This window comes from Primulina tabacum, chromosome 8 (assembly GCF_025594145.1).
Source record: "Primulina tabacum isolate GXHZ01 chromosome 8, ASM2559414v2, whole genome shotgun sequence".
In the NCBI taxonomy this organism is placed as follows: Eukaryota; Viridiplantae; Streptophyta; class Magnoliopsida; order Lamiales; family Gesneriaceae; genus Primulina; species Primulina tabacum.
This window is the reverse complement of record NC_134557.1, coordinates 10,203,302-10,220,806: the sequence shown is the minus strand read 5'-3', so window position 1 is coordinate 10,220,806 and position 17,505 is coordinate 10,203,302. Positions and strand designations below refer to the sequence as shown.

The 17,505-nt window shown below is 33.1% G+C and overlaps 1 protein-coding gene across 4 annotated transcripts; it reads right to left on the bottom strand.

Moving 5' to 3' along the window:
• Nucleotides 1–8,721: 8,721 nt before the first annotated feature.
• Nucleotides 8,722–16,198, bottom strand: LOC142553700 (uncharacterized). 4 transcript variants are annotated; one of them, XM_075664144.1, is made up of 14 exons: nt 16,036–16,198; nt 15,813–15,893; nt 15,524–15,726; nt 14,667–14,739; nt 13,316–13,390; nt 13,116–13,226; nt 12,938–12,980; nt 12,361–12,442; nt 11,853–11,955; nt 11,672–11,767; nt 11,516–11,548; nt 10,212–10,311; nt 9,295–9,379; nt 8,722–9,207 (listed from the first exon to the last, which is right to left on the bottom strand). In XM_075664144.1, exons 2-14 carry the CDS (start codon nt 15,882–15,884, stop codon nt 9,081–9,083), a joined length of 1,203 nt encoding a protein of 400 aa, XP_075520259.1. In that variant the 5' UTR covers nt 15,885–15,893; nt 16,036–16,198; the 3' UTR covers nt 8,722–9,080. The 4 variants fall into 4 exon arrangements, with proteins under 4 accessions (XP_075520259.1, XP_075520260.1, XP_075520261.1 ...); XM_075664145.1 differs by having other exon boundaries at nt 15,813–15,924; nt 16,036–16,194; XM_075664146.1 differs by lacking the exon at nt 16,036–16,198 and adding an exon at nt 15,999–16,017.
• Between the last annotated feature and the right edge of the window lie 1,307 nt (nt 16,199–17,505).

The window sequence follows — 17,505 nt, the reverse complement described above, 5'->3', positions numbered from 1 at the left end:
TATGACACATATAAGTGAACTTATCTAAATTTATTTATGATGTTTTGATATGTTTAAATTGATAAATACTCCGACATAAACATTATGTTGTTCAAATGTCTTTAAACATTATTTAAATTTAATTGAGATTCTAAAGAGTCTTCAGACGAGGCACATACATGTAGACTTATTTTTGAGTATGTTGACAAGTGTGTTGAACAAGTAGGAGTTCAGAATGTTGTTCAGATTGTAACAGATAATGCCACCAAAAATATGGCTGCACACTTATTTTTGAGTATGTTGACAAGTGTGTTGAATAAGTAAGAGTTCAGAATGTTGTTCAGATTTTCAGAATGTTGTTCAGATTGTAACAGACAATGCCACCAACAATATGGCTGCAGCTAAATTGATGAAAGAAAAGCGGCCTGGGATTTTTTGGATTTCATGTGCAACTCATACGGATAATCTAATGCTTAAAAGTATTGGCAAGCTTCCAAGATTTTAAAAGATTATCGACAAAGCCAAGTCTTTTACAATTTTCATTTATGCTCACCATAAGACTTTGTCATTAATGAAAAGTTTTATGAAGAAAAGAGACATAATCCAGCCAGGAGTTACCAGGTTTGCATCAAACTTTCTCACATTGCAAAGTTTGATAGAGAAAAAATCTAGTTTAAGAGCTATGTTTACAAGGGATATGTGGGAGAACTGTAAATGGTCAAAGACAAACAAAGGGAAATTGACTTATTCTACTGTGATGAGCATGAGTTTTTAAATTGTGTCACTTTGTTTGAAAATATTTGCTCTTTTGGTAAGAGTTCTCCGATTGGTTGACGGAGATAGAAAGTCATCAATGGGGTTTTTATATGGGGAGCTTCTTCGAGCTAAGGAAAATATCAAGGTGGCCTTGATTAATGTCGAATCAAATTATCAACCTATCTTGTGATTATTGAGTAAAAAATGAATGATAGACTTGATACATTATTGCATATCACATCTTTTTTGTTGAATCCTTACTTCTCCTACAAAGATAGTTCTATTGCTCTTTATGGAGAGGTCGCGGCACGGATTTTTGAATGTATGGAAGTTTTGCATGCTGATGAGATTGAACTGCAAGATACAATTATTAACAAAGAATTTGCAAAATATAGAGATAAAACTAGGTTATTTGATAAAGCATTGGCTACAAAAGCATGTGAAAAAAATGACGATACATTTGATCCATATACATGGTGGAGTACCTACGGTGCTCACACACCCAACTTGCTAAGAGTGATATTGAGGATTTTTTATTAACTGCAAGTTCATCTTGGTGTCAAAGAAATTGGAGTGCTTTTGAAAGAATAAGTTTAAACTTTAATTAAAATAAATTATTAATAATTTTTAAAGTGTATGTTCATATTCATAACAATACTAATTACTTTCTTGGTTTTTTTTAGATTCATACAGAGAAAATAAATAGGTTGGATGTCAATAGGTTGAACAATTTAGTATTCGTCCAATTTAATGTTAGATTGTTTAACAAGCAAAAAAGAGAGAAAGAAAGAAACGTCGACGTCCTTTTTGAAAAAGATGCTTCAAATGCACAAGGTTGGATTGTGGATGGTGGGGAAGACAATAAAGTTGAATCAGGTTCGTGGTTCACTTGGCAATTAGTTGATGAAGCAACTAGGGCAGATAAAAATCTACAACCCCGAAGAAGCTATAGAGTTAGAGAACTTCACGAGAATGATTTTGAATCCGAAGAAGAAGATGATGATCACAATGATGATATTGATTTTGTGTCCGATTAAGAACAAGTTGTTGAAAATTTCGGAGAAAAATTTGAGTGAATTTGTGATATTCAATTAGCAGTGTAATCATTAAATTAAAGCTTCCTACATTTAAATATGAAGCTTGGAAGAAATCTGAATTCTTTCTTATTTTATTGAGATGAAACATTAGACTACGTAGGGAATATTTTGAACATATTTTAAATTTTATGTTATTGTGTTGAAATTCTAGTATGTGATTTATTATGTTTTGATATCGTAGAATCCGATTAGCGGCGTCTAGTCCCCACCTAGGCGGCCTAGGCGTTAGGCTGACGCCTGATTAGCGCCTAACGAATTTTATAACCTTGAATTAAATAATAAAATTAGTGGTATTTTAACATTAGTATTATAATTTTTATTCATTTAAGAGGACTTTAGATTAATAATCGTTTGTCATTATATGTACTCTTAAATAAATTGTGATTTGACTATTTCGTCGTCTACTTTTTATTATTTTTCCCTCATGGTTGATATTTGAATGAATTTTTTTTATATATATGAAAGAGTTGCCACAATATCAAAATCACAAAACAAAAATGCAAAATATTGTTGAAAAATATATTTAAAATGTGTGTATTGAATATTTGAATGTTGAATATTTGAATGTGAAAATAAGAGTTGTAAATATTGAAAATTAGTGTGTGATGATGTAGGTAATGATGTATTTTATTTTTGGATTATTTGTAAAGATTTCCTATAAATAGATCTCTCATTTGTGAAGAAAATCACAATTGAGTAGAGAGAAAAATATTATAAAGTGTGTAGTTTGGTAAATTTTGAGAATTTGAGATTTTTACTTTTTACCATAAATTTTTACTTTTTCACAACACGTTATCAGCACGAAGCTCTAAAAGTCCTCCATCCTTTTCCAAGCTCCAAACAGAAGAAAAAGGTAACAAAAGTAATAATATTTATTTTACTGTTATTTATTTATTGTGTATATATTTAATATATAATATAATGTTATTATTAATAATAAATATAAATTTTTCAAAAACTTGTTATAAATCCTGGGAGGATGTTAAGACGACATCCCACACTCCCGGTAAGGGATACGACAAGTATAAAAGCCTATAAGATTTTTAAACAAAATAACTTATGGCACATCATTATAATAATGTGATATGATATACATAATTATTTAAATATGTCTAATATTATATACACCATATTATTACCATAAAATTATACAAATACATACCTTTATTTTTTTATACACCAACGGTCATAAACGGTAACGAAACGACTAGTTTTTGCCCTATAAATATGATCTCATAAACACATTCAATCACTCCAACTTTCTCTTCTTCTCTAAAAATTATTCTTCACTAAATTTTCGAAGAAAAAAGAAGATGGCTTTCTCAAGGTTATTTTTAATTATTTTGGTTATCATACTCACGAGTCTTTTATTTATCGGAGAATATCCTCCTCATGTGTTTTCTTTATTTTTACAAATGCTTGTACTTGTTGTTTATCCATTACTTTGTATTGCAGTATTCATTAACTAATAAAATGCATCGTAATTTTTTTTAGTACCACCATGTCAAATTTGACAAAGCTCGAATTTGTTGCGCTCGACATCACGGGAAAAAATTATATGCCATGGACTCTCGATGTAGAAATACATCTTGAGTCATTGGGTCTAAGTGAGACAATAAAAGAAAATGACATATCGACATCACAAGAAAAGGCAAAAGCCATTATATTTTTGCGTCCACATCTCGACTAGGGATTGAAATGTGAATATTTAATTGAAAAAGATCCCATGGCTTTGTGGAAAGGATTGAAAGAAAGATTTGAACATATAAGGGAAGTTATACTTCCGACCGCCCGTGATGAATGGAATATGTTAAGATTCCAAGATTTTAAGAAAGTCAGCGATTATAATTCAGCGATGTATCGAATAATCTCGCAGCTAAAATTTTGTGGACATGAGGTCACAGAATTGGAAATGCTTGAAAAAACATTTTCCACGTTTCATGCATCAAATATTACTCTACAGCAACAATATAGAGTACGTGGATTTGCGAGATATTCTGAACTCATCGCCTGTCTTCTTGTGGCGGAAAAAAACAACGAGTTATTAATGAGAAATCATCAGTCCCGACCCACTGGATCAACAGCATTTCCAGAAGTAAATGTTGTAAGTAAAAATGAATTTAAACCTAGAAACCAAAATCAAATTCAAAGACAAGGTTTTGGTCGAGGTCGAGGTCGAGGTCGTGGACGTGGACGTGGACGTGGAATTGGCCGTGGTCGTGGTCGAGGCCGTGGTTTTGAAAACAATAGAGATAGTTATTTTTATAATTCATCTCAAAAGAGCGTCCCAAACCATCCACAGAAAAGACATCATGAGAATACAAGTGTTAATGAGAATCACTCAAAAAGATATGAAAGTTCTTGTTTCAGATGTGGTACTCCAGGACATTGGTCCAAAATTTGTCGAGCCCCTGAACACCTTTGTAAACTTTATAAAGAATCATTAAAGGGGAAAGAAAAGGAGACCAAATTCACTGAACGCAGTGACCATTTGAGTGATTCAACTCATTTTGATGCTGGTGATTTTATGAATGATTTCTCTGGAAATGATCAATATGTTGGTGGGATAGAAATGAACAATATTGATGCTGCAGATTTTCTCAATGATTTCTCTGAAAATGAACAATATAGTGGTAGAATATAAATGTACAATAATTTATTTTTCATGTATCCATATAATGTTTTATTATGATATGTGTTATATTTAAATATATATTGCCAGTAATTTTATTTAATTGCATATTTTTTTGAAGTTCAAAAAATGGAAAATGCTATGAGCAAAGCTGAAGTTTGCATACCCGATAGTGGTACAACGCACATTATCCTCCGAGATAAAAGATATTTCTTGGAACTAAAACCAACAAAAACAACGGTGAATACAATATCAGGTCCTGTAGACTTGATTGAAGGATGTGGTAAAGCACAATTTTTGTTACCTAATGGTACAAAATTTTTTATCGATGATGCTTTATATTCACCACAATCGAAAAGAAATTTGTTGAGTTTTAATGATATATATTCCCATGGGTATGATACTCAAACAATGAATGAAGGGAATAAGAAATATATGTGTCTTATCACATATAAATCAGGAAAGAAATATGTGATTGAAAAACTACCAATGCTCCCTACTGGATTGCATTATACACATATAAGTCCGATTGAATCAAACATGGTAGTTGATAATTCTTCAATATTAACCAATTGGCATGATCGATTGGGACATCCTGGTTCAACAATGATGCGAAGAATTATAGAAAATACACATGGTCATCCGCTGAAAGACCAGAAGATCTTTCAGAATAATAAGTTTCAATGTAAAGCATGTTCTCTTGGAAAACTTATTATAAGACCATCACCAGCCAAAATCCAAACTGAATCACCAATGTTTCTTGAACGTTTTCAGGGTGATATTTGTGGACCAATCCATCCACCATGTGGACCATTCAGATACTTTATGGTATTGATTGATGCCTCCAGCAGATGGTCACATGTATGTTTATTGTCAACTCGAAATGTTGCATTTGCAATATTACTTGCTCAAATAATAAAATTGAGGAATCAATTTCCCGATTATACAATCAAGAAAATTAGACTTGATAATGCTGGTGAATTTACTTCCCAAACTTTCAATGATTATTGTATGTCTATGGGAATCATTGTTGAGCATCCTGTTGCTCATGTACATACACAGAATGGATTGGCTGAATCATTGATTAAACGTCTGCAAATGATTGCTAGACCAATGATTATGAAAACAAAACTCCCTATTTCTATATGGGGACATGCAATTTTACACGCTGCTTCATTAATTCGCATCAGACCAAGTGCATATCATAAATACTCTCCATTGCAGCTTGCATTTGGTAAAGAACCAGACATTTCTCATTTGAGAATTTTTGGATGTATGGTGTATGTGCCTATTGCACCACCGCAACGAAAGAAAATGGGACCTCAAAGAAAGGTTGGAATTTATATCGGTTATGATAGTCCATCAATCATTCGATATCTTGAACCTCAGACAGGCGACGTGTTCACAGCACGTTTTGCTGATTGTCATTTTAATGAGGAAATCTTCCCAATGTCAGGGGGAGAACAGAAACATACCGAAAAGAAAATTACATGGCATGTATCATCATTGTTACATCTCGATCCAAGAACAAAACAATGTGAAAAAGATGTACAACAAATTGTACACTTGCAAAGAATAGCCAATCAAATACCAGATGCATTTGCTGACACAAAAGGGGTAACTAAATCATATATACATGCTGCAAATGCCCCTGCTCGAATTGAAATTCCAAATAAACAAATTGAAGATACTCATGATGTCATTAAACGCCTGAAGCGTGGAAGGCCAGTCGGTTCCAAGGATAAAAATCCTCGAAAAAGAAAATTTATAGAGAAACACGATTATCACAAAATAAAGAATGATGTTCCTGAAGAAACACATGATGATCACAAAATAGGGAATGGTGTTCCTGAAGAAACACATGATGATGAAAATATTCTGTCAGAACCACAAACTGACGAGAATCATGAAATCTCTATCAATTACATTAATACTGGAAAAATATGGAACCGAAAAGATATAGAAGAAATTGATGATATATTTTCTTATAATGTGGCAATCGACATTATAAATGATAATGAAGATCATGAACCAAAATCTTTTGGTGAATGTAAAAATCGGCAGGATTGGATAAAATGGAAAGAAGCCATCCAGATTGAATTGGATTCGCTAAATAAACGTAATGTTTTTGGACCTATAGTCCTTACACCTGAAGGTGTAAAACCTGTTGGATACAAATGGGTTTTTATTCGAAAGCGAAATGAGAAAAATGAAATAGTGAGATATAAAGCTCGACTTGTTGCACAAGGTTTTTCTCAAAGGCCTGGAATTGATTATGAAGAAACGTATTCTCCCGTGATGGATGCAATTACGTTTCGGTATTTGATTAGCTTGGCGGTATCTGAAAATTTAAAAATGCGTCTTATGGATGTTGTTACAGCTTATTTATATGGATCACTTGATAGAAATATATATATGAAAATCCCCGAAGGATTTAAGATGCCTGAAGCACAAAGTTCAAAACCCAGATAATGTTATTCTGTGAAATTACAAAGATCATTATATGGGTTAAAGCAATCTGGTCGAATGTGGTATAATCGACTAAGTGATCACTTGATGAAAAAGGGATATGTAAATAATTCAATATGCCCTTGTGTTTTCATTAAGAAAACAACATCCGGATGCGTAATTATTGCTGTATATGTTGATGATTTAAACATCATTGGAACGAATAAGGAAATTCAAGAAGTTGTGTCATACTTGAAGGAAGAATTTGAAATGAAGGATCTTGGAAAAACCAAGTATTGTCTGGGTTTACAAATTGAACAAAAAGAATGTGGAATGTTTGTTCACCAGAAAAATTATACAGAAAAGATCATTAAACGTTTTAATATGGATAAATCAAATCCTTTAAGTACTCCAATGGTTGTTAGATCATTAAACATAGAAAAGGATCCATTCCGTCCATGTGAAGAAGATGAAGATATTCTTGGTCCAGAAGTACCATATCTAAGTGCTATCGGTGCCCTTATGTATCTTACAAATTGTACAAGGCCTGATATATCTTTTGCCGTAAATTTGTTGGCAAGATTTAGCACATATCCAACAAAGAGACACTGGAACGGAATTAAACATATATTCCGTTATCTACGAGGAACGACAGACTTGGGACTTTTGTATTCAAAAGATGCTAATCCAAGTATAATTGGTTATGCCGATGCTGGATACTTATCTGATCCACACAAGGCACGTTCCCAAACTGGATATGTTTTTACTCGTGGAGGCACTGCAATTTCTTGGCGTTCACAGAAACAAACGCTCGTAACAACTTCATCAAATCATGCCGAGATTATTGCACTACATGAAGCAAGTCGTGAATGTGTGTGGTTAAAATCAATGACCCAACATATCCAAATCTCATGCGGATTATCATTCGACGAGAAGCCTGTGATACTATATGAAGATAATGCTGCATGTGTTGCTCAAATGAAAGAAGGATACATAAAAAGCGACAGAACTAAACGTATTCCTCCTAAGTTCTTCGCATTCACCAAGGAGCTTGAGAAGAATAAATGTATTGATGTTCGTCACATTCAATCAAGTGAAAATTCATCAGATCTCTTCACAAAGGCGCTTCCTACGTCAATATTCAGAAAGCATATATATAATATTGGGATGCGCAATCTACGAAATTTGTGAAGAATTGTTCGTGTCAACATGAGGGGGAGTTTACGTGACTGCACTCTTTTTTCCTTGCTATGGTTTTTATCCCAATGGGTTTTTCCTAGTAAGGTTTTTAACGAGGCAGTATAAAAAACGTAATGAAGACAATCATTATGATCATCATCACAAGGGGGAGTGTTGAAAAATATATTTAAAATGTGTGTATTGAATATTTGAATGTTGAAAATAAGAGTTGTAAATATTGAAAATTAGTGTGTGATGATGTAGGTAATGATGTATTTTATTTTTTGATTATTTGTAAAGATTTCCTATAAATAGATCTCTCATTTGTGAAGAAAATCACAATTGAGTAGAGAGAAAAATATTATAAAGTGTGTAGTTTGGTAAATTTTGAGAATTTGAGATTTTTACTTTTTACCATAAATTTTTACTTTTTCACAACAAATATGACATTAATATAAGTGAATTTATCTGAATTTATTTATGATGTTTTGATATGTTTAAATTGATAAATACTCCTACATAAATATTATGTTGTTCAAATGTCTTTAAACATTATTTAAATTTCATAACCATATTTTCGGCTGTTGGTCTCTCTCGTGCTATACCACCACCAGCTATGCAGAAACATGCTAATTATAAACAATCTTAAAAATAAAGGGAAGAATTTCAAATTCGAGGAATTTAAAATACAATACAAGAAAATAGGATTAGATAACAAATTTGAAGTCCTTGTTCAATCAAAAGCGCCATCAAGCGATTCAAGCGTGTGCTCTAAGTCTAAGAAACAATAACTCATGGAAGCAAATTTGTAAACAAGTAAAATCAACAGTTCAGGGATACAAAATCCTCACATTCACCACTCGGACTCAACCATCCTCGTCTCCGTGCTTCCTTGAATCCTGTGATGTGTTTTCTACATAAAGAATTGAGTGGTAGAGGGACACAGATTTGCACTTTCACGTTTCTTGCATGATTTCGGTTTAAGGTACCTAAGCCACTGAGGCAGGTTTCTTGCTTTTAAGGTCGAACAAATTTTCAAATAGTTTAGGGGCCATGGGAGGGAGATCCATCCGTTGAGGTGCCATAAAATTGACTATCTTTTCATGAACATGATACCTGCCAATCCATTAAATATTGGAGATTTCACAGATATAGCCGTAGCTTGGGGTGAAAGGAGAGCCCTGCCAACAACAATGCACGTACCTGATCTTGCGACTCTTCGAGGCACGACGATCAACGATTTTTCTCTTCTTCTTCTGCAATCTTTTCATAGCATAGAAGGCCGCCTCTGGCAAATAATCAAAATAGATTTTGGACATGGTTTTCTCAGTTGGCACAGAAAATATGCTAAAAAATACTAGTACATGAAAAATCTGCAGGGACACTTTCCCACTAAACAAATTAAAGGTCTGGTTATGGGATGCAACCAGATATTAACAGAATCTGCATTGGTGAATCAGTTAGCTGTTTTGAAGAAGGAAAGGTGTGGTGTAGGTGTTTTATATTTAAGGGTTGAAGTGGCCAAACATTGAAACATAAAAAGAACAGTTGATCAAATTAAACCTCGTGGAGACGAGTACAAATATTATTGCCAAAGGATTTAGATTTTGGATGAAAACCTAAAATATTTTGCCAATTGGAAGAAAGGTATAACCTACAACAGAAAGGTTGAACCACAGACATTAAAGATCCCTCTCCCTTATACCACAGACATTAAAGATCCCTCCCATATATCTACCTTGAGAGGTGTCTAAGCTTGATGCAAAAAGGGTGTTCAAAAGGATGTCACTATCAACCATCAGCAGCAAAATTGACAATAATTGACTGCAATTATCAGCTTCTTTAGCGACAAACATAAAACCACATTCACAAACATTGTCATGCAACTAGCAATGATGTATTTGAGGCAAGGATTTAAACTAGACAGTCCGCAGCAAAAACAGAAATATTGAACAGAAACTACAGAGTATAGAAAACCTGCAAAATACCCCTTCTCCGACTGACTACAAACCAAACAGGCTGATATTGTCATTTAAACTAGAAATGATGCATTTGAGATGAGAATTTAAACCAGAAGTTCTCAGCATAAAAGGAAATATATTACATCCAAAACATCTTACCAGATGATGATGGATCAATTGTCTCGAAGAACTCTTTCAGTAATTGCTGATATAATTCAGAGTCGTCCAAAAGTTCAGGGTCACCATCGGCGTCTGTCTCCTACAAAAGTTTCACATGTTCAGCTACCAATGGTGACAAAGACAACCACCAATAAGGGATAGAAATTCAACAAAATAACCTTTCAATTGATCTCTTTTGATTTGTCTGACTTTACAAATAAGTAACCTTTCCCCCCTCCCACACTGGTTTCCCCATTTTCAATATGTTGATAGGAGTCTATGCCTGACCTCTCACACTTTAAAAAAGGAACTATGAACAAACCAAAAACAAGGCCTTTTCAGGTTTCACCGCAGGAGATGGGAATTGAGTTGCACTTGGATTGATTGATTTGATTTGGGGGAGGGACTAAAGAGATGAATTTCAAATATCACTTGTCTTAGGTGTATATGAAATTGCATAACTTGATATGGATCAGATATGAAACACTTCGGCTGCGTTTAGATAGAAAAATTGAATTTAAGTAAGGATTTGCAAAAACTCCATGGTATGTATTTGAAATCCACCATAATGACTCAAAAAATACATATTTGAGATTTTGAAATATGTTTCCAAGTGGATTCTCCCAAACAAACCAATGGATTCGTTATTATAAATTTGAAATCTCTAACTTAAAATCTATAAATCTAAATGTAACCTTCAATTTCGTCCATCCAAGCAAATCAAAAGGTTTGAAATTCATTAATCCAAGCACAACTGAATGTAACCGTGCAGCATAATCACACCAGCAAAATTCCCAACACTGAGATTTCCTCACCTCAAATTTACATGTTACACAGATGATTAGGAGTTCTAGCCTTTATATCTTGACTTTTCACCTTGTTGAGATTCATTCAAAGATTTTTCAACCGCCACATAAGATGTCAGTATCATTTGCACTCTACACAACTACGTGGGAGATGAATAGCACCTAACTAAAATCAAAAGTGCGGACATACTAAGGACAACTCCAGCTGACCAGCTCTATAAAATTGAAAACTATTCAATTTTAAAATATACCAGTATATATTGCACACAAGTTATCAACCAATCGATAAAACACTTCACTCATTATATCATCATAGTTTTTTATAACTACATGGCCAGCAAAGAACGAATATTTGGCAAAGAACTAATATAGACTCCCATCACCACATATACTGTAAATTTTCCACTTGCTACATACAATTTAAAAAGACAAAAGTGCAAACGTAAACAAAGAATAAAACCACTTTAAACAAATCAGTATCAAGAAAAAAGCAAGTACCTTCTCATCATTATCATCAGTAGAATTTGGAAACTATTGAGAAACAAAAAACAAAATATCAGAATACATAAAATAAACAACCCAAAACATATGGACATTCTGAGACAACTGTTTAAAAGTAGTGTGGAATTCAATAAGAATCAAATGGAAACCTACATTTCCAAACACAACAACCGCCGATCTATTTTGTTGCATCGCCTTAGTCATTTTACTTGGATCCCTCATATAAGCAGCCACTTGTTGACTTATACTCTGTAGAAACATAAACAGTCAACTGTGGATAATCTAAGCTTGTGCCTACCGTGTCATAAAAATAACTTGAAAGTCTTAATGGAACCTGATTAAAGGCATGCAATTTATCTCTAATAGCAGCTGCACCAGTTGTGACCTGGGTCTTCCGCTGCCATTTATCAATTGATTTATTTCTAAAAGAAGCAATTCTACAAGAAGAAAATTTGTGATAAGTATAAATCATAAACCACTATGATCTCAATATCCGTTACTGACACACAATAATCCAAATGAACAAAATCATCATGAATTTGCTAATGTTTATCGATGGGCAATTGTAGACCTAAACTGATACTAAAGTAGACAGAACTGCATCCAGAATCAATTATTATCTGCTGCCTATTGAAACAAGAAATTCAAATAAAACTTAACATCTCCACAGCTTCAGAGAATATACAGCAGAATCAAATATAAAGGATAAATCAAGAAGAATAAGAAAAAAAGCGATCTTAGATGCATGCTCCAGATATGTTAGGATGAAGAAGAGCTTAAACAATTATGATTGTGTTTAAAGTTAAACCATAATGAACCTACCAAGTGATGACAGTGCCTACCTTGATTGCATTTGAGAAATCTGCAACCATTCTTCGTCAATGTCCCCGTTGGAGTAACCGGAGGCTTCTAATTGGTTGGAATCTGCCATCAAATTAGCTTTGGTGAACAAACCAACCACCAATAGTATCAGCACCCAACAAAAGTGATAAAACATTTCAATTATGTTTTTGAGAGAAAACATATTGATGGTAAAACCATGTTTTAACTTTTATAGATTAAACAAAATGACACAGTGGTGCCTAGCGGAACTGGGTAAATGGTAAATTCAAAGCCGTGAGATATCTGAAACCAAATATCATATTTTCAAGCATGAACATTCACAATCTCAATGAAACAATAAGTTAATTTGAAACACAGTGTTATTTCTGGAGATTGTTGACGAATTCTGCTTTATTTGTTAGTACGGGCTCAATATTTTGATAATAAAATAGTACTAGGGGGCAACAATGGCAAAAAAAGCACTGACAATGATTATAAAAGTTAAGCACTTAAGCTAAACCATGACAGAAATCTTCAACAAAATGGGCTGAATTAGGATTATGCAAATTCACTACCATGAGACGAGGACATGTATACCTTCAACAAAGTGTGCAATGGATGGATTGTTCTTCAACAGTGCCTGGCAAAATTAAGTATGGTGAAGGAGAAACAAAGGAAATCAGCAGATATGTGCAAACTCTAAGATATTTCATTAACTAAAATAGAAACATTCATGATTTCATTTATGTGACACAGAAAAAAATTTCCATTTTACCTGCTGTAATTCCAATATAGAATCCAAGGTCTTCTTGGAGGAATCAACTAAATCTGAATAGGCTTCACTCACTTCGGTACCCGCATCACAATAAAAGGATCTAACTGGCTCCTTTAAACAACAATTTTTTTAGCAAATATCTTTTAATACACTTATATCTCATTTAATCATTAATAAACGGGTCAAATTCCAGTTGGAACCTGTGGAAGCCTGTTGGAACTTGAGAATGCTTTTTGCAGCAAGAATCTGAATTCAAGTGTCTTGTCCCAGAGAGCCTTCCCAAGAGGAGACATCATAAGATCACAGCACAGCAGTATAATCACATAAAGAAGCATAATTATTTAAGGCGCAAGGCGCACTAAGACGAATAAGAGTCCTGGAGCCTGAGGCGCAAGGCAAAACATGTGCCTTATCGAAGTAAGGAGCACTAAGCATAAATTGTTAGAATTCACATATTTAAGGTGAATTTAACTAAAAATTATATACATAGAAATAGATTTAACATAATATTAAACAATAATTAAAATAAAAAATTCGTTAACAAATATACATTGTAATTTTTTTAAAAAAATCAATTACCTAATCGTTAAGCCTCTTTGTCTTCTTAAAGAAAACATTAGATGAAAAGTTCGATAGGTATTGGAACTAAATTGCAGTAAAAAAAACAGAAAGAAAAAGAGCGGCTGCTCATATATTTAAGTGCCTATAAAATTAAAAAAAATGAAAAAACAAAATAAGAGAGCATTGTAGTAATTAAAGAAGTAATATAGAAGCACTGTAGTTGAAATTGCAAAGAGAACTGCAAGTTAAAATTAGGAGAAAGATAGTGCTTTGCACTTAAGAGTTCTGATGGAATAAAAGTATGTCAATACATGCATGAAAGGTTTTCTAAAATAATTTAAAGGTTATGGGCTTAATCTTATTGCTCTTGGGTTATGTTAACAGAAAAAAATTGCTCACAAACAATTTTCACAGAAGCGCGCTTTTTCTCGCCTCAAGCAAGCCTTGCACCTTGCAAGAGGCATGCGCCTGGGCTCGCCTCTTGCAAAGTTTGCGTCTGGGTGGTTTGCGCTTTTTCTCACCTCAAGCAAGCATTGCACCTTGCAAGAGGTGTGCGTCTGGGCTCGCCTCTTGCAAGGTTTGCGCCTGGGTGGTTACCCAAGTGCGTAGGGTGCGCCTGGCTATGCCTAGGCTCAAGGCACACACTTTTTACAACTATGTAAAGAAGATAAGCCCAGCAAGGGCCAAGGAAACAACAAAAATAAAAGGCACACAGTCATGTATAAGTTGAGACATTTCACATCTCATTAATCATATGGCATTACTATTGACCAGAGAAAATCACATAAAAACAATCAAGAATTTATACAAGGAAATAGTATCAGTTTCATTAAACCCATCAACAAAACAAACATTTTAACTCAAAGTAAACTAGTCAATTTCGATGGATATTAACAAAGAAAATAAAGAAATTTGAGGAGTAACTTTTCAATAAAATAAATTATCTACTGACAATAAAAATATAAATGTAATGTGACAAGAGCTATATACCCTTTGGTTTTTTACAGCCTGACTTTTTTGAAGGTCCTCATCTTTCTGTCGCTTTAGATTCCTCAATAGATCTCTGAATGTAATCAAATACAGTAAATTAGAATATAATGAGAAATATAAAGATTAGAATTCTAAAAACATACTCAAGAATGCCAGGACTGGAAATCATCAATCCATAAGACATTTTCATTGTGTCGATATTGATTGGCACATTGATGACATGCAACAACAAATTTGTGATCAAGGAACAAAAAAATGCTGAAGCTACCAGAACCCAAGTACTCACATTACAACTTAGAACAGATTTTCCTTTGGGTAAAACTATAGAAACAAAATGCTATAGATAACTACAGAAAACTACTAATGCGCAACTACTATTATAACCAACACTGCAACAACAGATTGTAAAAGCTAGGAGTTTTAGAGATATATAAAATTAGAGAACGTAAGATTTCAAAGAGGGAACAGTTAAAGCTTCACGTAACTTGAATCCTAAACAAACATGTGGATTTTTTAAAAAGAAGAAAAAAAATGACACATTTCAAATCTATCTTTGAACTTTTCTTTGACTTAAATCCATAGTACAATATTTCACGTGTATTGAGGCCCAAAATACGATAATAAGGAACACAACATGCTCTAGAACCGGCTCCCAACTAGTTAGCATGCACATTTATCAGTTACCACAAACGAAATGACTCTAAGTGACAGGAACAAACACCGTTAAGCACCCAGTCTAAATGCGAAAATTGTTTAATTATTTCTCCTAAGAAAAAATTACCACGAGATTACAACATCATGGAATAGAATGCAAAAGACAAAAAGAAAGTAGAAGACTAGAAGGATCATTCACTCACTGCTCCTCATTTTTGAGTTCCCTGTACTCTTTCTCAAGCTCTTCAATTTCATCACCTCTTTGTACATCTTCATCATCATTCCGTCTGTCATCATCGTCACCCAACTCGTCATCTTCTTCATCATATTCATCCTCGTCACCGACATCCTTATCATCATCATGATATTGTTGATCACCATTCTGATAAAAATCATCACTACCAACCTAAAATGGCACAAAAATACCGCAGATTTCAAAACACAGATTTAAAAATGAAAAATCTTAAGAACGAGCCTAGCATGCGCATTTACGTTATCCATGTCAATGGGAAATCCCAAATCTGTGTCACTCTCCGCCGTCTTCCTCGATTTCTTCTTCCCCATTATAAAACGCTAGTTATACACGAGAACCATGTGAGATTTACTGGGGAAAAAATCAAGATGAACGATAAACATGACTCGCATTTACATCGAATCTGTGCTCAGCTAAACGTTAACCTTTTTAGCTTAAATTTAGACAAAGAAAAGCATGTACCGTGCGAATTGGAGTCGATAAAATTTCTTACGAGGGCAGATGAGAATATTGATTTTCCACTAAAAAACGAGAGAGTTTCGCAATCTTAGCCAACAAATTCGGGAATTAGGGTTTAGGTTTATGATTTTTTCTTTTTCTTTTTCTTTTTCTTTTTGGGTATAATTCGGCCAAAACAACAGCCGAGCCCAAGTCTTTCGTGTACAATATTGAGCTACAGTTGGTTTTTTTCTTTAATAAATAATTTTTTATAAAATTAAATTTTTGAAATTAACGTGTGGTGGAGTTTTGAAAAAATACTGCAAAATTTTCTGTAAAAAAAAAGAGTAAATTTTTATTTTTAAAAAAAATTATTTTTATTTTTATAAATATTTCTTTTAGAACTTGACAAATTTTTTATCTTTTATTTTAAAAAATGAGACTTGAGTTGATACAATACACCAGGGGTGTGATCATGATGCGATTTTGTGGTTTTTTTTTAAAAAAAGTCAAATCGGATTGTCATATGTGGTCGGTTAGTATTTTAAAAAAATAATCGCGATTTTTTATGTAGAATTAGTCTTACGATTTTGAGCGGTTTCAGGCGATTGCGGTTGATTTACGGTTTTTTAAAATGAAAAATATTAAAACATGTATTCTAATTTATTTTAAAACAACAACAATATAGTTTTTTCAAATATAAAATATAGTTCAAATCATGTAAAGATAAAAATAGATAAAACAATAATTAAGATTTAAAACTAAATTAATAATTTAACAACACAACACACTTACAACAAAAATGACATTTACACTATTTTATCTTTTTTTTACTTTCAAACAAAATATTGTGGTAAAAAAAAATATTCTAGTAAAATACTAATGTGAAGAATAATTAAAAATAAGATAAGTTTTCTTTGTAGGAGTAATAATTTTGAAGAGATTTGAGATATAATAAATGACGACTTCTTTAATTGAAGATGTTGTTTACAAATTATTATAGAGTAGGTCTCTTGTGAGACGCTCTCACGAATCTTTATCTGTGAGACGGGTCAACCCTACCGATATTCACAATAAAAAATAATATTTTTAGCATAAAAAGTAATATTTTTCATAGATAACTCAAATAAGAGACCCCTCTGACAAAATATGACCTGTGTGACTGTCTCACACAAGTTTTTGCTATTATTATAATCATATGTCAAATATTATGACAAACGGTTTAAGCGGTGCAGTTTAGTGCAGTTCTTGGGAAAAAAATAATCAAACTGCGTATGCGGTGCGGTTTATGACTACAATTTTTAATCGCATTTTTTATAAAATATTAGAAAAACGGTATGATGCAATTCGGTTCTAGCAGTTCGGATGATTGATAAAAAATTTGATCACCCCTACCATATACCAAAAAAATAAGAGTTGAAATTCAAGTTCAATAAATTGAAATATAGACATCTTAAAACAATAATCGATCAACCAATTTTTCCGAAAAATTCT

Excerpts from the sequence above, each read along its gene's own strand:
- LOC142553700 (XM_075664144.1), bottom strand. The coding sequence starts at position 15,884 with ATGGGGAAGAAGAAATCGAGGAAGACGGCGGAGAGTGACACAGATTTG. Across the intron at positions 13,391-14,666 it reads AGGCTGTAAAAAACCAAAGG|GCTCTCTGGGACAAGACACT; the intron begins GTATATAGCTCT and ends CCTCTTGGGAAG. Across the intron at positions 9,208-9,294 it reads TCGAAGAGTCGCAAGATCAG|GTATCATGTTCATGAAAAGA; the intron begins GTACGTGCATTG and ends ATGGATTGGCAG.